At 42.5% G+C, this 23,363-nt stretch overlaps 3 protein-coding genes across 4 annotated transcripts in view; 2 read left to right on the top strand and 1 right to left on the bottom strand.

Annotated features, from left to right (window-relative positions):
• Positions 1-895, top strand: part of LOC124636944 (DENN domain-containing protein Crag) — a 37,831-nt gene extending 36,936 nt beyond the window's left edge. The window contains exon 37 of the transcript XR_006985165.1: positions 477-895. The gene's annotated coding sequence lies outside the window, so the exon portion shown is untranslated. The remainder of the gene's footprint in view (positions 1-476) is intronic.
• On the bottom strand, positions 883-16,217 carry LOC124636946. The gene is made up of 4 exons (XM_047173238.1): positions 16,012-16,217; positions 2,709-3,316; positions 2,389-2,607; positions 883-1,644 (listed from the first exon to the last, which is right to left on the bottom strand). Exons 2-4 carry the CDS (start codon positions 2,907-2,909, stop codon positions 937-939), a joined length of 1,128 nt encoding a protein of 375 aa, XP_047029194.1. The 5' UTR covers positions 2,910-3,316; positions 16,012-16,217; the 3' UTR covers positions 883-936.
• The window catches only part of LOC124636948 (alpha-tocopherol transfer protein-like), a 27,344-nt gene continuing 17,887 nt past the window's right edge, over positions 13,907-23,363 (top strand). Inside the window, exons 1-2 of one of the 2 annotated variants that reach the window (XM_047173240.1) lie at positions 13,907-14,097; positions 22,804-22,889. In XM_047173240.1, the coding sequence (XP_047029196.1) occupies positions 22,808-22,889 (82 nt within the window). In that variant the 5' untranslated portion in view covers positions 13,907-14,097; positions 22,804-22,807. Of the gene's footprint in view, positions 14,098-14,578; positions 14,617-22,803; positions 22,890-23,363 lie in introns of those variants that run through there. The other variant, XM_047173239.1, reaches the window with a different exon arrangement.

The raw sequence follows: 23,363 nt of genomic DNA, 5'->3' as shown, positions 1-23,363 counted from the left end.
AGTACAACACTGCACCACAGAGCTAGCAAAATTATTAGAAAGTTTGACATTTTGCAAGTGTCAATTTAGTCTACGAGATTAAAAAACAGACTATAGGACGCCAATGGCGACGTCGCCGGCTACGTATCCAAGCAGTTAGTATTGAAATGTATGGAACCTAACTCACTTTGCGACCGTTTGGCAATGTCGCCAAATTGGAAGCGTGGCCACGAGCTACAGTTCCCTTCGTGGCTACTGGCTACTCTGGCAGCTTGGCGACGTTGCCACGGTTGCCAATATAATGTACACGGTAACGTGCACCTCCCTCACTCTGTCGCCAGTATGGTCGCCAGTCAGCATGCGATTTCTTCAGCGACGACGTAAACAATTGGCTGTCGAGACGCCATGGCCACTCGACTTGGCGAACTTTGGATGCCATAGGTAGCCAGACTTGCGCCGCTAGCGACGTCGCCATGGCGTCCTAGTGAGGCAGGGCTCTAAAGTCAAACTAATTTTTCGAACAAATTCTAGTGATTCTTATTTATTTGAATCTACAATCTTATAAATGTGTACATCTTGGCTTACTACTTTCTTGTATCCAGTTTTATAATAACATTTAACACAAGAATTTCACTACTTAACATCTACGAATTGTATGTACACTAGTGATCATGTACAAGCCATATTGTTAGTTCCATAAAAATTGTACAATGAAGCCACAAGGTTATTTCAAGTTGTAAAATATTCATTGTAAGCAAAAATTGAAATTTAATTATGTATATTATTCATAGCTACAGTCATAAAAGACAAACAATTAACTTATGGGAGTTCTGTTATTGAATAAAGATTATTTTATTTTGACAAGTGTAATAAAATGCATATAATTTTTATAAAAAAAATATATAAGGCTTCAATATTGATTGTTTTATTTACTACCTAAAACTACATATTTGCATTTTATGACATACCTAGCACTCTATATAAGAATTTTCCATCATGGTCATAATAGCAATCGTTTACTTTATAAGTAGCACCTTTTTTGTAAGCTTTCTTTGGGATTCTAATTCTTTCAGGATAGTTCATTATTTCATTTGGGTCCTGACTTTTATTCTCATATTCCATGATACCATTTTCTTTATGACTTTCATGAAACAGCTCCATTTCTTCCTTAACTTTTTCAGTTATTGTTGGGCTTTGTGTTTTGGAAGAAGTCATAATCATTCTATCATTTATGTTAACATTACCTCCTTTTTCTAAACGATTCTTTATCCGTGCTGCCAGTTCATCTAGAGTTGTTATCTTTGGGTCTTTTTTCTGTTTTGAATGTATTTTCTCTGAATTTGTGGCTTGAGGACTCGCTAAAGCGAGGGTACCTTTATCATCTGGAACATTTTCTGTATTTGCTTTATTTTCCTTTTCTGCACATTTTCTAACTATTCTCTCAAATTCCCCAATGTCTTCTTGTTCAGGAGTGATATCAATTTTGATTGATGCTTTATTTAAAGGGGGAATAGATCTGTCAGAGAATTTGAGAAAATGTTCTCTGAGTTCAGGAGGTATGTCTAAGGAACCCTCTTTCAGTTCTCTCCAATTTCTCACGACTGATTGGTCATGACGTGCGATGCGTTGTTCAGTGGCTGGCTTCCATGGGAATTTGAGTAATTTCTGCAAAAAGCAAGTATCTATGTAAATATTTCCACTTATATTCAGGTGAGAAAAATTGCAATAAAGAATTATCATATTGAGATTTAGGGCGCTTTCAATGTAGACGGTTGGTGCCGGACTGCTGCCGCACGGTTGTTACAACCATGAGCCGTACTGCTGCCGGACGACAGCAGTACGACGTAAATCGTCTTATTTGAAGAGATACGCGGCTGCAGGCCGATCGAATTTTAGTGATTTCCATCGAAACCCAACTTTAGTCGGTACCATGGACTCTGATGAGGAAGTGTTATTATTAGTTCTCTTGCTTCGGCAGAAACAAACGACGCCGTTCTAGGGCGTCGCAAATGTTTTATTTAAAACATAAAACTCTATTTCATTTATAAAATTTTCTGTATTTAAATCATCCATAATTAGGTAGGTATGCACGAAAATGTCTAAGAAACACGATACGTTCACAGCACTAGTGAACGACTGAGACAGGTTGTTGCCGTCCCGCCAACGGACGTGCGCAGCACTGCTGTCGCACGACTTTGCGTTGAGACATTTTGTATGAAAAATCATAACCCGGACTGCAACAGTCCGGCACCAATCGTCTAAATTGAAAGCGCCCTTAAAGTTAATATTTTGTATTCTTTGGACACCAATACAAACACAGTAACAGGTTGAGGCAATCTGGCAACTTTAGAGATAATATTTGGTTTCCAATATGTTCAAAAACCGTTACAACCTCAGAAGAAAATTTACCTGGACTACTTGTTCAGTAACTGGAAAACTCTCCGCAATCTTCTCGGGCGTCCACTCATCAGGCTGAGTGGTAGCCAAGTGCCGTATCTGTTCCTTCTCACTCCATGTCAAGAGGTTAGGCATGTTCTCTTTGAAGTACTTCTCCTTGACGATGCGGTGACGGAGCTCATATTTGCCAATCAGTGTCTCGTTCTGATGTTCGTTGTAGGCTTCCCCAACCTTTAAAAAAGTAAAGAATAGTGAGGTTGGGAATGCAAAATAGGTTTACTTCTAGTGTCAAACCGAGCGCGTAATTCATTTGTGATGATGAGTGTACTTACATTGTAGAAGTCACTCTCTGACTGTTCAACGATTTCTTCAAAGTTATCCTCTCTAACTTGTAGACCATCAGCTTGGAAGGCTTTTACTTGTCTGTTTATTCCCGGGTTGGGATTCCTCGACTCTACCTTTCGGTTTCTGAGGTTACGAATGATAACCTTATCACAAGTACGGTACAACTGCCTCAAATGGATACCAATCATTGTGTTACAATAACCATCAAACAGAAATAAATTGTGATTTAGACGTGATTCAAATTTTTAAAGAAGTAATGTTTGTTGTGATAATTTTTAGGTTGACAATCGAACATTTTGACTTTGACGTTGACAGTTAGTTTTTTTCTAGTTTTCCCAGATAAATGGCTTTTGGCAAATTTGAAAACAGTAAAATATATTTTACAAATCTAAGCAAATGAGGTGGCTAAGAAGTGATTTAACATAAGCATGAATTGCAGAAACACTAGTATCGAATACACACGTACAGTTAAGTTGCCTCAGAGCATTCAACTAACCGGAGTCGACACAAATCTCTATGCAAATCTTAAAAGTCTGTCACTTTTTCGCACTCGAGCATTTTTTATCACTTCGTTGCGTACGCACACTACAAAATTCTGAAACAAAATCATAAATCAATAACATACATACCTACGGGGCTAAAGACGTGCGGTTGCCGCTATGCTGCCGCTCTAGTACATTTTAGGTAGAGGGAAGGCAGGGCAATGGCGTTTACGGTTGGTAAATTCTGTTCAAATCAGAAAGCAATTATTAAAAAAAAAAAAATATTTATTCATCAAAAAAGAATTACAATAAAGTTTAGCAATGACCCTCAAACTAAGCTACAGCCTGTGTCTTGAGGGTCCGAGTTGCGACATTCAGGTATTGACGAATATTTAACATAACATAAGGAAATATAAAAAAAAGAAAAATCAAGGAATACATGTGCATGGGTGTTTCTGTGTGTGTGTGTGTGTGTGTGTGTGTGTGTGTGTGTGTGTGTGTGTGTGTGTGTGTGTGTGTGTGTGTGTGTGTGTGTGTGTGTGTTATGTGTGGATGTGTGTGGGGGTATGTGTGTGGGGGTATGTTTGTGAGTGTGATGGCCATGGAGCTTGTAGGGGCGAATCTGCTTTCTGGTTATATTACTTGTTTATAATTATTTCTGTTTCGTCATAAATGAGTGTTAGAAGCTAGACATGGGAAAAACATATCATTGAAAAGAAAAGATTGATATATATCTTTTGATCACTGGGATATGTATCACTCTTTTGTATCTCTATATCCTTTCGAATCCGCGAGTGACATTGTACTGTTGCTCAGAGTGACTCGCTTCGTTCAATTCAATCCAATGTATCACTAAATCAGTACGAACTAAGAGTGATAGATTCATTTAGGATAGATAGATTCGTATATCAGTTTATAATATTTTTAAGTTTCTATTTTTCATTTTATTTAAGTTTACGATTTATGTAATTGGCTGTTAAAGCCGTGTAAATCGAATAAATAAATAAAAATAATGGTCAAACACTTATCCTCGGTATCGAGAAAGTGAGACAGAACATTCTAAGTAGGGAAGTGCGAAAGAGATGTCTGGACTTTCCGATGAGAAACCGTGACGCCAGCCGCTCAATGCTGTGTGTGCGAGTGCAACACAGATACAAACGGACGACGGATTGAATGAGTTGTTAAAGATACACTGATACATTCGGATTTGAACTGATACAAAGAGCGAGTGATAAGAACGGAAAGATACATATCTTTTTTATCTATCACTCCTGAGTTACCCATCTCTATTAGAAGCCAGTTTTTGATAATCTTTTTGCATGAGTGTAACTTGAGGCCGATTATATCACAGGTTTTTAAGACTTCGTTATAGATTCTTGGGTATAAATAGTCAGGGGAGCGTCTTGCTATAACTGAGTTGGTTTGTGGAAGGGGTATTCTGATAGTACGCTTAGAGATTATATCCTGGTAGTCGGGTCTGCGTTGTAAATTGATATGGGTGTGAAGTACTGTGGACAGGATAAATAGTTGTCGTACGCGGAGAACTGGGAAGTCACTGTAGAGTGCATTCGTTAGGTAAATAAAACTTTTTTTGAGCATTACTTTAATTACAGCTCTTTGCGCTCTTTCAACTTCTATGAAGACAGTTTTTGAGGCTCCTCCCCATACAAAGATGACGACCTCGATGGCGCAATGATCATCATGCCGGACCGCCGAACCTGAGGTCCCGGGTTCGGTCGACATTTGTGTGATGAGCATGCTTGTTGGCCGTGGTCTGGGAGCTATGATATGTATTTATAAATATGTATATATGTAGCTATATGTAGTTTATTAGTTGTGTTAGCACCCATAACACAAGTTAATAAATAACTTACCATGGGGCTAACCGACCGTGTGTGAAAAGGTGTCCCGACATTATTATTATTTAAAGATGCCATATTGAAGAACTGAATGACACAGACCAAGACAGGCTCGCCGTAAGCGGGCGTATGGTAACCCTAATTACGGGGCAAGAACATCCTGCCATTTGAGATTCTGAGTTGTTTCGGCATGTGTGAAATTGAAGGGTTAAATGTTGCGGTGGTTTGGATCTCTTAGTTTTATAGAATGTTACCAATTTAGTCTTTTTAATGTTTAAAGTCAGGAGGTTTTTATCCAGAGCTTTGGCTATTTTCAGTAGTCCCTCTTCTGCGCGCTTTTGTATACTAGATTCCAATTGGTGTCATGGAATATGATTGCTGTATCGCCTGCGTAAGCTATAATTTTAGCGTTGTCAAGAGTCAGATTTAGGATATCGTTCATTTACAGTAAGAACAGGGTCGGGCCAAGGGTACTGCCTTGCGGGATTCCTCTGTAAGAGTGTGCTGGAGACATCTCCAACCTTGACAAACTGCCTCCTGTTAATTTTAATAACTTTGTTTTTCTGTTTAGCGATCATAATTTACATTTGGGCTGACGTCAATAAGGCAAAAAAACGCAGATCCAAAAAAACTGTCTGCGTAGGTATACGTTTAGATAGGCGGCTCCAAAAATAAAATAATTAAGTAAGTAGATAAGTATGTGCTTACGTGGGTATGTTTTGTTTTAGTACCAATTACCTAGCGACCCGCCCTGGGGGGGAAATTTAATTTGTGCATTCGCACGGGATATCAGTATTTCCCCACAATTTAATGGGTGTTATTATACCTACATATAGGTAAACCTTCCTTAATCACTCTATCTTTCAAATAAACGCAAAAAATCGGTTGCGTCGTTTTGAAGATTTATACGTACAAAGGGACATAGGGATATAACAAAACAGGGACAGAAAAGCGACTTTGTTTTGTACTACTTACGTATGTAGTCATGATATATGGCTTATCAACGATGCTTGTGATAAACCAAAGTAATAATTTCCCAGACTGATTTAATAGCTAGGCACTTCAATTAATAGCTTGCTTGCTTTAGAAAGCTTCATAAACTCGCTAACTCAAGCTCATTTATAATATTAGAAGGCACATTTTATTGAGGGGTAACTAGTTGCCTTGCGTAACCATGAATAAAAACGTATAAATTAGATATACCACTCTTCAACAGCATTTTATGTAGGTACATGTCTTCAATAACAGTGCGGAAACTGGCAAATTATAACAAGTATTGAATGTATTGATACAAGTTTCTGACGCATTAAAACAGGCTCCTACAAACGAGGGTTATTCCCATTAGGTACATGGGTACCTGTTGGGGCAGCTTCAATTACCAAGGTAAAGGTACATAAACCTATACCCTATATTTATTACCTACCGAACCACCTACCTACCTCTACCTTGTGAACCAGAAACCTGAAAAACAAGTAATGCAATTTTATTGTAAAAGTTACCTACCTACTTACTGGAGAAAAGTTTGAGAAAATGCATAAGAAAATGAGGATTGTAGGTACCCTTTGGGTATAAAAACCATCCTAAATTGGGTATTTACCATCTTTCAATGAAGACAAACCCGGAAATGGAGTGGGTACAAAGAAAATTCACAAAAAAGGTTGTTGTTTGATTTGTTGATTAAATATTTTAACCAGACGGCAAAGGCGATTTCTGATTTCTACGAAGTCGCTTATGCAACCTAGCCACGGTCAAGGGCTATAACATGTTACACCCGTTGGCACGACAGAATAGTAGGAATATAGTGAAATGAAAAAAAAAATTCAAATTAAAAAAAAATAGGTTCCAAGAGCTGTCACCTCCTTATATGCATTTTGTACGCAGGCAAAGGCAGGCGAATACATCGCATTTAGGCTATTTCAATGTAGTTACATCACAAAACTTTTATCTTTTCCAGCTTTGAATTGAATAAAAACATAAGGATTTTGTGCATATTCAGACTTTTTATCAACAAGTTACCAAGAGAAAGGAACAACCAGAACTCTCATAATCATGAATGAATCGGTCCAAGTCACATGCGATCGCAATCTCTTGATACAAATTAACTCCTTTACATACCTACTGATATAGAAAGGTCCCTTACACTTAAGTTCCGAGCACTTGTCCCAGATACTTAGCTGTTTCCATGTCTGCATTGAATCAGGTTTTTTTGCCCAGCAGCCGGCTGCCAATTGCACGTTACGTTTCTGAATACTCTTGCATTATACGGATTGGGTGATTGGTAAAATTACTTATTGTGCTAGATTTTTATTAGTGATTTCCTTTGCAGTTTTAATTGGGTAGGCTTAGCTTATGTTCTAGTTAGGATAAATGTACGCTCCGTATTTAAATTACATCGCAATGCTGGCTGCGAAAAAGGTAGAAAGAGGTAGTACCTTAAACCCCACCGAGGGGGTCCCCACGTTGTCGTCGTGGTGGGGCTTGCGTGCCTCAATGATCCTGAAGCTCTGCCGGTAGAGATACTCATGCCGGAAAGGTTCAGGGGAGAGGCCAGACAAAGAGGGACCCAGGGAGGGGCCGCTCCTGACCAGTCGACGTTTGTGGACATGGCAAGGATGCGGCCATACCCGCGGAGGTGCAGGCGCACTAAAGCGGTGCTCGTTTGCTCTTCGTTCAACGAAGAGAAAACCTTTCGGCGGGTTTGCTGAGCCGGGATGGCTGGACAGCAGACGGAGGCATGTATAATGCCGCCGCCGAGGGCTTGGCTTAATCGCCCGGCCCAGAGGAAGGACACCTCTTAGATAAAAAACCACCCAATCCTAAGTTTTGGGAGCGCGGCGAGGGGATGAATGGCCGTGGGGGACACGGTCGTTAGCGCTCCCCCCTGTTGGGGCCAGCCGCCCCCAACAGTATGTAGGCTTGCCCCGGTATGAGGCCACTGCCGGGGTGGACGAACAGTTGCTCTCATGATCGTGGGAACTATATGGATTCTAACACAAATACAAACAAAAACAACAACGACGAACTAAGGGAGTGGGATGAGGACTCGGACTCCGAGTCCGCATCCAGCGATGGAGCGGCGGGAGACCTCAGGGTCCCCCAAAGTAAGAAGGACCACCGAGTCGATGCCTTCCTAAAGAGGAAGAAGGACGACTTGGGGTCTTCCTCCTGCGGCCGCGGGGCCCCGGCCAAAAAGGCCGACCGGAGGCCGGAGAAGGGGAGGGTCGCTGAGGCGCCCAAAGACAAGGGAGGAGCAGCTCAACAGAGCTCCTCCGAGGAGGACTCGGCGGCCGTCGGCTCTGACCAGGAGCGGAGGGCCAATTTCGCCAAGACGGTGGCGGCCGCGTTCAAGGGCGTGTCCCAAAAGCGTCTCGGGACCAGCAAGCGGAAGGCGATTGATTCGGCCTCGGCCACAATAATTGCGGCAGCCGAAGCAAGCTTCGGCCAGGCTCCAAAGAGCGATCTGGCCAAGCTGCAAGAGGAAGTGGCTCGCCTCACGGCCGCCCTGAACTCGCTCCTGGAGGAGAACAGGAGTCTACGGGCGGACCTGAGGAAGATAAGAGAGCAGGAGGCCGAACGCAGCGGGACCACTTCGCAGCGGCCGCAGCCCTCCCCGGTGGAGAGCCAGGTACTGGCCCTGGTCCGGCAGGAGATGGCGGCCTTCCAGGCCCGCTTCTCCGTCCTGGAGGGCAGGGTCCTACGGCCTCCCCTCGCGGCGCCGAAGCCCCCAGCGGCCCAAAGGGCCTCTTATGCGGCTGCGGCTGCAGCGGCACCCCCGCCCAGAAGGGGACCGCCGAACAAGCCACCTGTGGCGGCGCCGAGCGGGCCGCCCAGGAAGGCGGCTGCACAGCCAAAGCCCAAGGCCGCAACAACGGTCCAGGCGCAGAGGACCCCGGTGCCAACACCAGCACCGGTTCCGTCGTCGGCACCAGTGGCGAAACGCCCTCCGAAGCCGAATCCATCTGCGCCCCCTACCTCCCCTGCCACTCAGTCCGAGTGGCAGGTGGTGGGGGAAAACAAAAAGAGACGGAGGGCGGCCAAAGCGGCCAAAAAGAAGGCCCAAAAACAGCGGCGCAGACAGCGAGCCGCCGCGGCGCAGCTCCGCGCCCCCAAGACCGCGGCTGTAGTAGTCACACTACAGCCGGACGCGGTCAAAAGGGGCGTGTCGTACCGTGACGTGCTCGCCCAAGCAAAGGAGGCGGTGAACCTGCAGGAGCTAGGTATCACCTCCGGCCTCCGGCTCAGGGTGACCGCAACGGGCGCCCGAATGCTGGAGGTCCCAGGAGCGGCCAGTGGGCCCGCCGCAGACGCTCTAGCCGAGAGGCTCAGGGCGTCCATAAGTGCGGACGATGCCCGAGTCTCCAGGCCCCACAAGTGCGCGGATCTGCGCATCATGGGCCTGGACGACTCAGTTACTGCGGAGGAGGTGGTGGCCGCCGTCGCTAGGACGGGTGGGTGCTCTGCCGACGAAGTGAAGGCGGGCACCATACGTCCCGACTTCAGGGGCACGTGCACCATCACGGTGAGCTGCCCCGTGACGGCGGCCAAGAGCATCGTCGACGGCCGAAGATTGCTGGTTGGCTGGGTGTCGGCGCAGGTCAAGCTGCTTGACCCCCGACCGCTGAGGTGCTTCCGATGCCACGTCGGGCATCATGTGGGTGTCCGTTGCACCTCGGAGGTCGACCGCAGCGCCCTCTGCTTCCGCTGCGGTCAGCCCGGTCACAAGGCCGTGGCTTGTAGTGCCGCGCCGCACTGCACTGCATGCGCGGCTGCTGGCAAGCCGGCCGAACACCGGGCGGGGAGCAAGTCCTGTGCCCCACCCGCCAAGACCAAGAGTAGGGGCAAGGGCCGGCCGTCCGTCGCCGCCACCACCACCACCTCCGCAGTGGCCACCACCGCAGCTCCTGGGGCCGCCGCCGCCTCCAACGCTGCCGCCGCTGCCAACGTCGCCACTGCTGCTGTCGCAGCGCCCGTCTCGGCGTCTCAAGAGGAGGAAGACGTGATGGAGTGCTAGTCTGGCTCCATTACGCTTCCTCCAGGCGAACATCAACCACTGCGCCCGTGCCCAGGATCTGTTGCTCCAAAGCATGGCGCAGTGGTCGATCAACATCGCCGTGGTCGCTGAGCCGTACTTTGTCCTTCCCAGGGATGACTGGGTTAAGGACCTTAGCGGCTCAGTGACCATCATATCGTCGGCCGCCGCTGGTACTCCTTCTCTCGAAGGGGTGAAGAGTGGAAGGGGTTGCGTCGCAGCACGGTTCGGGGAGATAGTCGTCGTGGGGGTGTACTTCTCCCCGAGCCGAACTCTCGCTGAGTTCCACAACTCCCTCCTGGAGTTGTCCGTCGTCGTCGGAAGTTATTCCCTCCCCGTGATAGTGTTAGGGGACTTCAACGCCAAGAACTTGGCCTGGGGTTCCCGACGCACAGATGCACGGGGTAGGATGGTGGAGGACTGGGCGCTGGAAGCAGGCCTGGTCGTCCTCAATCGGGGTTCTGTCCCCACGTGTGTACGGATGCGGGGCGAGTCAGTGGTGGACATCTCGTTCGCCAGCCCCGCTCTGCTGCCGCGTGTCTTTGACTGGCGCGTGGAGGAGAGGGTGGAGACCTACTCCGATCACCGGTACATCCGGTTTGACGTCTCCGCCCAGAACCCTAGCGCGCCGGTCCTGCAGACCCCGAGTGGTCCACGTTGGGCGCTGAGGCACCTGGACCGGGAGCTTCTCCTGGAAGCCTCAGTCGTGCAGGCCTGGGTGTCATCACCGGACAGGCCCGCCGACATCAACGACGAGGCGGAGTGGTTCCGGGAGACCATGTCCGAGATTTGTGACGTGGCCATGCCCCGAGCCCCGCCAGGACGCGCCCGACGCCAGGTGTACTGGTGGTCTCGCGAGATCGCCGCCCTTCGAGAGGCGTGCGTCGCTGCGAGGCACCTGTACACCAGACACCGCAGGCTGCGCATCCGCCCTCCGGATGCAGAAGCCAGGGAAGCAGAGCTGTACGAGGGATACAGAGCTGCGAAGACCGCCCTCCAATTGGCCATCATCCAGGCCAAGGAGGTGGCCAATGCGGAGCTGCTGGGGTCTCTGGACAGGGACCCGTGGGGGCGCCCGTACAAAATGGTGCGGGGCAAGCTCCGCCCATGGGCCCCCCCGCTGACCCAGAGTCTTCGGCCTCAGCTGGTGGAGGAGGTGGTGAGCGCTCTGTTCCCTTCGCGCGGGGAACACTCTCCCCCGCCCATGTCTCTGCAACCCGCGGTGTCAACGACGGACCACACTTCCGACGACGACGATGTCCCCGAGGTGACTGGGGTGGACCTGAGAGTGGCGGTGGCTAGGCTGAAAGCCAAAAACACCGCCCCAGGGCCTGACGGCCTGCCTGGCAAGGCCTGGGTCCTGGCCCTTGAGGCTCTCGGGCCTCGACTTAGAGGGCTTCTCAGCGCATGCTTGGAGAGGGGCCAGTTCCCACTTCGTTGGAAGACAGGGAAACTGGTCCTCATACGGAAGCCGGGGCGCCCTGCGGACTCTCCGTCCGCATACCGGCCTATCGTGTTGCTCGACGAGGTGGGCAAGCTCTTTGAGCGAGTTGTCGCACACCGCCTCGTCGCGCACCTTGGGGGGATAGGGCCGGACCTTGCGGACCACCAGTTTGGTTTCCGCAAGGGGCGCTCAACGGTGGACGCCATCATGCGCGTGAGAGCTCTCACGACGGGGGATGCTGTGTCCCGGGGGGGGGTCGTCTTGGCGGTGTCTCTTGACATCGCCAACGCCTTCAACACCCTTCCCTGGAGTTGCATTAGGGAGGCACTCCGGTATCACCGGGTGCCGACCTACCTTCGTCGCGTGGTCGAGGCCTATCTGTCGGATAGGTCCATCATTCACCCTGGTCACAACGGGGAATGGAACCGGCGAGAAATGTCGTGCGGTGTTCCGCAGGGGTCGGTACTGGGGCCTCTCTTGTGGAACATCGGCTACGACTGGGTGCTGCGCGCCGACCTCCCTAGCGGCGTCAGCGTGGTCTGCTACGCTGACGACACGCTGGTTCTGGCACAAGGGAGGTCGCACCAGGAGGCGGCCGACATAATGACGCGCGGGGTTGCGACAGTCATCGAGAGGATCCAGCTGCTGGGCCTGGAGGTGGCCTTGCACAAATCCGAGGCCATGTGCTTTCATGGGCTTCGGAACGCGCCACCTTCAGGCTCCCAGGTCACGGTGGGGGGGGTTACCATCGGCGTCGAGAGGGCGATGAAGTACCTAGGACTCGTCCTCGACGGCCGGTGGAACTTCGTCGAACATTTCCGACGTTTGGGCCCGAAACTGGAGAAGACAGGTGCTGCCTTCAAGCGGCTCCTGCCCAACCTGGGAGGCCCAAACGCCCCCTGCCGTAAACTCTACGCGGGAGTCTTGCGGTCCATGGCCCTTTACGGGGCCCCGGTATGGGCACGTTCGGTACGGCCGCGGGCTGTACACTACCTGAACGTGCCCCAAAGGGTGATAGCCATTAGGCTAATCCGGGGGTACCGCACGATTTCCCGCGAAGCAGCTGGCCTACTTGCTGGACTGCCACCGTGGGATCTGGAGGCGAGGGTCTTCTTGCGCCTGTACGACTGGCGCGAGGAGGCTCAGCGCCGGGGAGAAACCCCGTTGCCGCGGCAAGTTGTCGCGCAGCGGGCGGAGCTCCGGCGCGATCTCATGGTGGCCTGGAGGGAGCGACTGTCGCAACCCAGTGCAGGGCACGCCACCATCGTGGCGGTAAGTCCCCTCTTTGAGGAGTGGCTCGGGAGGAGTCACGGCGCCCTCACGTACCGCATGACGCAGGTCCTCACCGGACACGGTTGTTTCGGGAGGTACCTGCACCGCATCGGTCGTGAGGAGGCGCCCGGGTGTCACCATTGTGCGGACAGCCCCGAGGACACGGTGGACCACACAGTCCAGGTGTGCCCCGCATGGGAAGGGCACCGCCGGGTCCTCGTCGAGGCTTTGGGCGGCGGCGACCTCTCGCGTCCGGCCCTGGTTCAGGCCATGGTCCGGGGCGAGAGGGAATGGGATGCCGTCGCCTCCTTCTGCGAAGCGGTCATGCTCGAGAAGGAGGAGGCGGAACGCCAGAGAGTTCGCACCTCTCATCCCGGCCGCCGCGCTGGACCAGGTAGACACCATGGGCGCCGGGTGTCGCGAGATGACTCCCGGCCACCGTAGGCGTGGGTCTGTGGGTGGTGAGTTCGGGTGGCTCATCGTCCCTCTGTCTTTCTAGACGACAGACCCGTGTCGACGGCGCGCGTTGTTCCACGCGCTCCTCAAAGAGATGTCAGCAACCCCAGCGGGGCCCAGCAGGGCCAAGGCCTGCCGGGGCTGCGGGTTGTTCGAAAGAGATACCGCGGCCCTGGTACATAAAAGGCCTATGACGGAACACGACGATTTTAGTCAGTAAGAGTCTGACACTCCCTCACCGCTGCTAACCCACAGCGGGAGGGGTCATTTGATGATTTTACGTCGCTAAAAAAAAAAAAAGGTAGTACCTTAAAAGGTTCTCTGCTAGGTAGACGCAATCGCTTATTACCTATAAATTATTTTTTGTTGTACACAATCATATATTAGTAGCCTTATTTAAAGAAAATTGTGTACCTTTTATGTTCGTATAGTCTTGTGAACGAATATTATTCATGTATTCAAATTTTAGCAGCTCCGTAAGTAACTTTCTGAATATTTCCTAACACCGTTGCTTGTAGCAGCAAGCTACAAACTAAAATTCAAGGATGTATTATCATATTATCATGTAAATAATAACATACATAAATTATTACAAAATCACATACTGAGACGGGCCGGGCACCGGGTATCCAGAGGTCTTGAGAAAACGCTGTCGGATCGTCAACGGTTTCGTTCAGTAGTCTGCGACTTGCCGACGCACAAACGCGTTCACGATATATTGTTAATTTGTAACGCATCTGTAAAAGTGTCGGCGAACTTTCGATTTTGGAACACTTTCAAAATAAATTGTTAGTATTTATTTTTGTTATTTTGGGCTGATCTCAACTGCTATACGTAAGTATTTTTTTCTGTGATTACAATTATTAATTATTCAATAACAAATTCAGAAATCAATTTAAGTAAAGAAAAATAATTGAAACTTGGCAAATTTCAAAAATTATTTACATTTGTCGGAAGTTTTTTTTTTATAATCAAACTCCCGCATTTCATAGATTTCAAGTTAGTGTAAAATATTTTGTTAAGTTTAAAATAAAAAATAAAAAACGCGTTTTGCCCGGCGATATTTTTGTAATTTTTTCGATAAAAATCATAAAAAATCGAATGAAAGTGCTAAGTAAACATTACATCAAACCTATTTTATCTTAAAGATTACAATGTTTTTATCGGTTTCAAAATATTTCACGAGATACGTTGATTATTTACACGTACATTCATATATTTTTTACTTTTAATCAGTCATTGCTCTAAGCACCATTCATTAATTTAGTAGATATCTAACTACTGTATCGTATTTTAAGGTAGGATTTAAAATAGTTTTTTAGCCGCGACAATGGACGGGAAAAGTGAAACAACGTAAGTAAGATCCGATAACGTGGTTATTAATATCGAAGATGCTTTATTGAAGTTTAATCAAAGTTTTTTCCGAAATTCGTATAACATATAGGTAAAAATACTTTTTTCATCTTAACTGATCCAAATATATGTAAACTAATTAACCTTTGTATATTCTTTGTAAGTATATGAATAATGATCTAAAACATAGGTAATATTGGATGTGAGAATCTACAAAACATATTTTCAATTACAATATGTATGTTTACATAACATTATCTAAGTCGCTATTCGATATCCGTTTCGTCACATAATTTGGTTAGCTGGTTACGTTAATAAATAGAAAGTATTTGACGTTATATGTGTCTGTTAAGTTGAATTAATAGATATTAAAAAAAAAACATTGACGCATGCCATAAGAAATAGTCTACCGGCTTAAGTGGTAAAAGTAAAATTGGAACTAATAATACGCGTAACATGAGTAGTGTAATAATTTCAAGTTTGTTCACGCGTAAAAAAATCATTAATGGCCATGTGAAGCTATGCATGCAAAAACTAGGTATGTTTATTTTGTAATCTGTTAAGCTGGAACTTGACTGTCTCATTCTTTCTCCTTAGGTACTTTATGTGCTAATCGTACATAATAGGTACATAAGTACAAAGATGTAAAATATATTCAAACATAGGTAGATACCTATGTATTATAATCTTGTACATAAAAGTAAATAGGTAAACTAATATTAGTTTTTGTTAATCTAAATTTATGTAAAGTGTGTTAATAGGTATTCTTTTAAAACAATCAAAATACAATGAGTAGAATATTCTTAACTAAAAATTCTCACATAGATATTAAAAGTCACTTAATTAATTACGAACTTACATAACAAGGAAATAGGTAATTTTGGTCATTTTAATTAGGTACGTTTATTTGAAATCATACCTTTGCATTTTATGTGCATCATTTATAAATTATAAGTAGGTAATTAAATGTTGTTTGATGTTAATTTGTTGATGATATTTTCTTCAGGGGCTGAAGAATAGTTCACACTTTACAGAATTACTGTTTTCGTTGATTATACGATTATACGTAGAATTTTCTTTCGAGAGTAGGATTTCAATAAAATTAAGTAAAACCGATTAGATATGGACGAAGGATTAATATCTTAAAACTAGAGCAGTTCGGAATATTTTAGAAGCAATCAATAATTGTGGGAATGTTCCACTTCCTATTATTGTTAATTAATTATCGGATCGGACTCATTAATAAATTCATTTTTGGTTGTTAATGAAGATAATGCCTCGGACTAGAGATAAACCATGAACATTAAACTTTAGTTTAATAGTGATTAGATTACCTTTTCATATACAACTGATGGAGAATTTTCAGAAGTTACTACCAAGTTACTACCTACTTACCTATTTAATTGTATCGCCTTTACATAGTAGCGAGGTCTTAATCGACTTGGAATATTTCGTCCATTTCCATAAACTAACAAAAAGTAGTTTAAGTTTTGCCGGCCTCTTTATCAATCACACTCAATTACATACCGAAGCATGTTTGAATCACTTAAGGTAATAAAACTTTATGAATATTTTAATAGCATTTAACTGACGAACAACCTAAATATTTTCTCAGCACCAGTTTACCTTACATGTTTTATTATTTACACTTGACTGGTTTATAGTACCATAGAAGTAGGTACCTACTAGACAGTATCAATTAACTTAAACGTTTTTATTTAGATCTCTATAATCGTGACGTAGTCGTAGCAGTTAATAACTACAAACAAAGTAGCAAAGTAGCGCAACCCCTATACATTTAAAATAATCGTTTCTTACATAGAAACCAAAAGGTGTAAGTAATGAAGTCTTGTCTGGGATGCTTGTGGGTAAGGCAAAGAAAAAAAGCTTAGATAATGTTTCAAACTACCACATATAAGTATGTTTCAAACGACCTCGATGGCGCAATGGTCATCATGCCGGACCGCCGAACCTGAGGTCCCGGGTTCGATTCCCGGTTCGGTCGACATTTGTGTGATGAGCATGCTTGTTGGCCGTGGTCTGGGTGTTATGATATGTATTTATAAATATGTATATATGTAGCTACATGTAATTTATCAGTTGTGTTAGCACCCATAACACAAGTTAATAAATAACTTACCATGGGGCTAACCGACCGTGTGTGAAAAAGGTGTCCCGACATTATTTATTTATTTATAAGTTGATCTTACTTAAAAATGAAAGGCGTTAAATCGTACCTATATCTTCCCGTATAATTTAGTATTAAGAACTCGTAAATCGATATCTATTACAAACAGCCTTTAACAGCTCGTGTCTCGCAATATCCCTTCCTTACCTTATGTCCACAAGCTAACCAGTTTTCCATCATTTAGCAGGTTTCCGTCCTGAGGAATTCGGAACGGAGACAGGCTTGTCAAGGGTTTTTTATGCGAAATATTTATTTTATTTCAAAACGGAATTTTTGTCCGTGCCCTTTTAAACACGTGCCTTTGAGTTGCCAAACGTTGTCATAAAATAAATTCAACTTATAGTTAGGTAGCTACCTACACTGCACATTGCATTTTGCGTCGGATTGCCAGGCTCCTCCTATAGCTTTAAGTATACGCTTAAGTAGGTGTAGTAGGTATATAAAGCTTTAACTCGATAAATAAACATAAGGCAAATAAAACTTTATTATTAATAGCAAAAATATGATAAAAATATGTTTTTTGTTTGCTTGTCAAGGAACGGACATAGTAGAATTATGTAAAAAATGCAATTCTAATAAATAAATCAATTTCTACATTTGTGATCATGTTATCTTCATAGTGCAGGATGGCACTTAAAATAATGATTGCACTTACACAAAATTACCGCATTTATATTGACGTGATGTAATATCAAATTTGTAACAAGTAGCGAAGAGATGGTGTTGTGGTATCAATTTCATACGTGCTTATTGATGATTAGACTTAGTCAATATCATTTTTGTATCAGGTCAGTATACGTAGGTACAATTCTCCAATTTTAAAAGTTTCCGTTCAGTATCAGGAAAATTCCTGCAAGTCTACCGTAACTACGCTTTTTACTTTGTTAAAGAATTTACCCACTGCAAGATGTATTTTTTCATTAAAAGCTTAGCTTAATTAACTTCAACCTACTACTAAACAATTCTTTGAACATCCGAAAAGTTTCTATTTTGGTCTTACAAACTTTGAACCCTTGACCACGGCCTTGGTCAACTCATTTGTCAATATTAGGAACCTATTAGGGATTTCCGTTATTTATTCTTAAAAGGTAAACACTTGACGCATCCCATGTTATAATCTGTGCGGAAATCATGTAATACATTTATCAATATTGGTTTAACAATAAATTATGTCACAAAAGATTTGTTTGAATACAACGATGAATAATAAATTGAACAAATAAGTAATCCGGTGTTTGTGTGATTGTCGCTGATCACATAATGATTTTAATGTTTGCTATTTTAAATAATTCTAATTTGTTGCTGATTTATGTAGGATTCTTATTTGGTTTATTAATGGCTTCAAGAAAATTAGGTGGGCACTTGCTAACCATCAGATACAAAAATACGTGTTTACGTCTTTCATTGGATAGGCATAGCAATGATTAAAGCCCATATACCTTCTGAAGCCCTTTGTCTTTTGGTTCCCAGCAATCAAGTACAAACTTTTAGTCGGCCGATATTTAGTTTGGGCTTATAAATTAGATTCGAAATTTCCTTAAATCAACCCAACAACAACTTATATAAAAAATGGCTTATACCTAGACCGACCTTTTTTTTTATAACTTATAAACCTGAAACAATAGCAAGTTTTACGATACCTGTTAATCTTATCTAAGTTATAATAATAATTGTATGTAGGTACAAAGTTTACATAAACAATAAGCTGTAAGTACATTCATAATAATAACTAACATTTGTTGCACTAACCTACGTGACTGCAACAATAATAAGTAAAGCATGAGAAACTTGTTATCGAGATGGAAATCTGAAATGCAAAGAAAATGAAAAGCGATTCATCACAATGAATTCATTTCTTTTAGTTCACACTCAAAACGCAACGCTAGTTTCCAGGAATCATTATTGTACAGAACATTAGGATTTTTGACTACTTACATTTGCCTCTACATCATCATCTGCCTAGCCTTTTCCAACTATGTTAGGGTCGGCTTCCAGTCTACGAGCCACGAGCTTTTATTTGGTAATTTATGTCCTGAGAAGGTGGCTGAACTCCTTAGTTACAGAGAACAGCCGCCTTGGCCGATAGTCAGTTACTGGACATTTATGTAGTAAAAGGACTCTTTTGCTAAGAAGCAATGCAGGTATTAATAGTAAAGGTAGTTAGAAAAGAGTGACAGTGTACTTATAGCCAAAATGTGCTACGCAACATTCTAGCAGGTCATACTACCAAAGATCACTAATATTATTCTGACATATGCACTCAGCCACATAATTATTTTAAACGCTCACTTGCAACAGAGTTAAGCATCAATTACGTATGACAATTGTTTTCAAACAGTGAAATCTTAACATTAAGTACGTACTGGAACGAACTTAAGATGAGTTATTGCTCAAGTAAACCTTTGTAAAAGGTCTTAGGTTAGTTTTAACTGACTTCAATGAGAAATCGGTTCACCTCTACTGAGGGATATTTACTACAGTTTTTTTGATAATGTCAGGTTGAACTGGCCCCTATGATAAATCGATTCAGAATTTGAATTTGGAAATAATTGTAAATCGATACTTTCCAAATAATTGATTCGTGTTGCAATCAATTCACGCTTGTCGTTTGTTATTTTTATTTATTTGAGTTTATTTTAAGGCTAGACAGCTAGCCAGATAGTATTTTGGTTTCGGGGCCACAATTTCAAGTTTTAGAAAAGTTGCACCATATTTTCAATCTTGTTAGATTGAAAATATGGTGCAACTCTACATTAATTCGATTACAAGAACAATTTAACCTTTTTTAGAATGCATTGCAGACACTAATTAGAAGAATTAGAATATCCTGTCTTCGATTACTAATATGTATTAAACATAAATGGGATAGTCGATATAAATTAGCCTAAGTCGGTTCTAACCACGTTCTAACATTTTTTTTTTTACTTTCCAAGAAAAGCTTCCTAAAGGGAAAAACTTCGTACATGTTAAATATTTTAGGATATATGTATGCATAAGGTTCTACTTTACAAATAAGGAGATAGACAGTGGTTTAACCTTGCCAGTAACATGACAACATGACCGGTTAGTAATACTTTCGAATCTGTAAATAAGTACTTAAGTATCGTCTGAGTATTGGGACAGTAAACTCACGTTGATCGTACCACCAAACTGGTTTTGGTACATGGTTCAAGGGAATGTCTGGTCTGGTCCACATTGTTTTGGACCAGTAAGTAGGTTAAGATGGTACTTTGCAGTTACCTACAAAATTTTCATTAGTTAAGTAAATGTTTTTTTTTGTTCATTTGTGTTCGTCGCCATGAACTTTACGTGCTAAGTAATAAGAACCAGTGTGTCAATTGTCATAATGGGTTACTTACTTTTACCTTTTTCTTTTTTTTTTTTTTTTTTTTTCTTATTTTGATATCTATTTACTAAAAATAAATCAGTTCTTGTATCAAATTGTTTTAGATAAGTACATTATTTTGATAAAGTTTTATTTTTCTGCATTGCAACTTGTTCACGTGTGGTTTTGTGTACAAAATGACTATCATAAAACTTTCGTCATAAATATTCATGATGGTTATTATACGGTATAATCCATTCACGTGTTATAGCGGGTTTGACCGACTAGTTCGCGAAATCATCGCGTGATGACTTCATGTATAAAACGCTGTTTATATTCTATCGTTTTATATTCTAGCTGGGTTAAACCGACAAAAACACGTGAGTTAAAATTAGAAGCGTCAATGATACTCCTAAATATTTATTATGCAGTCATCGGAAGTATATTTTGATAATAAAAAAATATTTATGAATTGAGTCACCTTCATAGTTTTTTAACAGTTTTTCTATAAAATCTCTTTTTTGATTCCTGGGGAGGGTGATTGTTTCATAATGGTTCTTGAAGACTGTCTCTGATCTGAGTAGGTTTTTTTGGTGAACCTAAGCCACACAGCAAGATTTATTCTTAAAATAGTGATTAAGTTAAGTAAGTCTGAAAATTTTCAGGAAAAAATGAGAAAATGAAGAAAATGAAATGAGGAAATGGAGAAAATTGAAGTGTACATATGTGGCCCTTTTTCTTGTTCTCGATTTCCTGGGCAAGAATAGCCATTTTGAAAAAATCTTTGCCTCCAACAGTCAGTACCTACATTAATTCGTACCACATAATACAACATAATCAACTAATAGAGAACTTGGTAACGTTTTTAAAATATAGTTATGTATTCGCATCGCGCGCAAGGTCTCACGCAGGACAATGCCGAGTGTGGCTCAGCTAAAATCTTTGGTGAACTTGATTCTACTGCGTGTTGGTATGAGGCCGAGGTTCTAGTATTATTTGTATCAATTACTAGCTTTTGCCCGTCAACTGACTTCTCTACTTTACCCTATTTTTTTTTCATAAGAACCTTCTCCTGACAATAACAAACACAACAAAAAAGAATTAGCCAAATTGGTCCAGGCGTTGTTGAGTTATGCGCTTACCAACACATTTTGCGATTCATTTTTATATTATAGATTTACCTATGTATATTGAAAATGATACATAGGTAAATAGTACAATAAGTACATAGCCAGAAGCCAGTAAGTCTGACACCAGTCTAAGCAAGGGGTATTGGGTTGCCCGGGTAACTGGGTTGAGGAGGTCAGTTAGGCAGTCGCTCCTTGTAAAACACTGGTACTCAGCTGCATCCGGTTAGACTCGAAGCCGACCCCAACATAGTTGGGAAAGGCTTGGGAGATGATGATTTTCTACGTGAGAATAAATAGGAATCAAAAAGCGACTTGAACACATCATCAAGAACTTTTGGATTTGTAAATTGATATTTATAAGTTGACCAATTTATAACATTTATTTTACTTAATTAAGTAGTTCGTAGAAGAAATTGCGAAGGCCTACCTAATGATGAAAAAATCAGTTTTAAATCCATTTTATTTGTAGTTTCATGTTTTCAGCTATTGTTCTTTGGCTGATATAAATAACCGATTCTATAATAATTATCGTTGTTTCAAAAACAAAAGAACTAACGAATTCATTATGCATTGGCAAAAATGAAGGATGTGCACGCATACATGATAAGAATATAAATCATTTAAATTATATATTAAGTAGATACTTGTGTACCTAAGTTAGGTTTAATGGTTACCTACTTACTTACAGGCGCAACCCACTAAATAATAAACATTTTATTGTGTTATTAAAATATGTGTTTAAAGCTTATACAGAAGGCCAAATCTGTTACCCAATAAAAATTAAAATTGATCAAACATAGTAACTAAATAAGTCTCAGTATATTTACGGAATTCAAAATTGATGATTTATTATTATGTGACCGTTCAATATGATAAATAAACATTTATTTGTTAAATGTCAGAGGTCGCACATATTTTTGATATTAAGTAACTTCAATTTTATTTACTTAAAGTACCATGCCATGGGACTGTAACCCTGATTTTTTGGAAGGCGGAAGCTGACACGCTGAAACCCGTTTTCGAAGTGATTACGAAATACTTAATAAACAATATTATGAAATCATATAAAACAAGTTATAATATCTTTGTTCCACTTTATATCAATACATTATCCATAACAGTGAGAAACAATGGCGTCTGACTCTGACGTCATTGTCTGTAGTGCGAAGAAACTGATTTTCTCAGAACAATCGATCGAACAATATTAGTTTGTAGTATGCACGCAAACGTGGATTGTATCCAACTGTTCAGCATAAATATCAATACAATAGGTTAGGATGTTTACGTATAATATAGCACCTAATAAGTACATGTGAAAAATTTTTGCAGTTTGCGAAAATTGTTGGGAAGAGTCTATCGGGTAGTCTATGTCTCGAGCGAATTTTACCTACACTAGCAGCAGTAGTAGTTTCTTAATTTTAATTTCAAGGGCTTTTAAAATAAACTTAATAGTTATGACGTTTCAGCCGAAGACCTTTTGTATACTCTATCTCTATGCATCTCTGTGACCGATGATTAATGTTGTGACTTTCTTTTCTCCACAGAAAAATGCCTGAAGTAGACACCAATAACGAACTGGCTACACTGAAAGATTGGCTGTGTAAACAACCTCATTTGCCACATGAAGTCGGTAAGAAATTCCTTCACTTCTTTTCACTCATTTACTGCTCTGCAACTCTTTTAGAATTGTCCCATTCAGGGATCCGAACAGCTACCAACCTATTCGTGCTCATTCGAGACTAGCGATAACTATCTAATTACCATAGCTATCAGGCTATCATGCTACTGAGATCATGCAATTATCAATTAGAAAAGAATGTTCAACAGATTACAGCAGATACTTGACAATGTATGTTTAACATTGCATCGATATTGTGTCTCTTAAAAATAAACTCTTGGAATCATTTCACCGTTACAAAATCGACCTTCGCATATCATTTAAAAACAAACATTTCTGAAGCATAAGCTGTTCATTCTACAGAATCAAAGAAAATAAATCAATGTTTTGAACACGAGCTATAAGAATATTGCAAAATTTTAAACCAGTCCCTCGGTTAACTCTTTATAGATTCAAAAGTTACGACATAAGTATTAGGTCTAGGTA

Source organism: Helicoverpa zea, chromosome 15 (assembly GCF_022581195.2).
Source record: "Helicoverpa zea isolate HzStark_Cry1AcR chromosome 15, ilHelZeax1.1, whole genome shotgun sequence".
NCBI classification, from domain to species: Eukaryota; Metazoa; Arthropoda; class Insecta; order Lepidoptera; family Noctuidae; genus Helicoverpa; species Helicoverpa zea.
This window is presented reverse-complemented; position numbering and strand designations above follow the sequence as displayed.

Coding starts and splice junctions, on each gene's coding strand:
- LOC124636946 (XM_047173238.1), bottom strand. CDS start 2,909: ATGATTGGTATCCATTTGAGGCAGTTGTACCGTACTTGTGATAAGGTT. Junction 2,608..2,708: donor CAGAGAGTGACTTCTACAAT/GTAAGTACACTC, acceptor ACTTTTTTAAAG/GTTGGGGAAGCCTACAACGA. Junction 1,645..2,388: donor TTACTGAACAAGTAGTCCAG/GTAAATTTTCTT, acceptor TGCTTTTTGCAG/AAATTACTCAAATTCCCATG.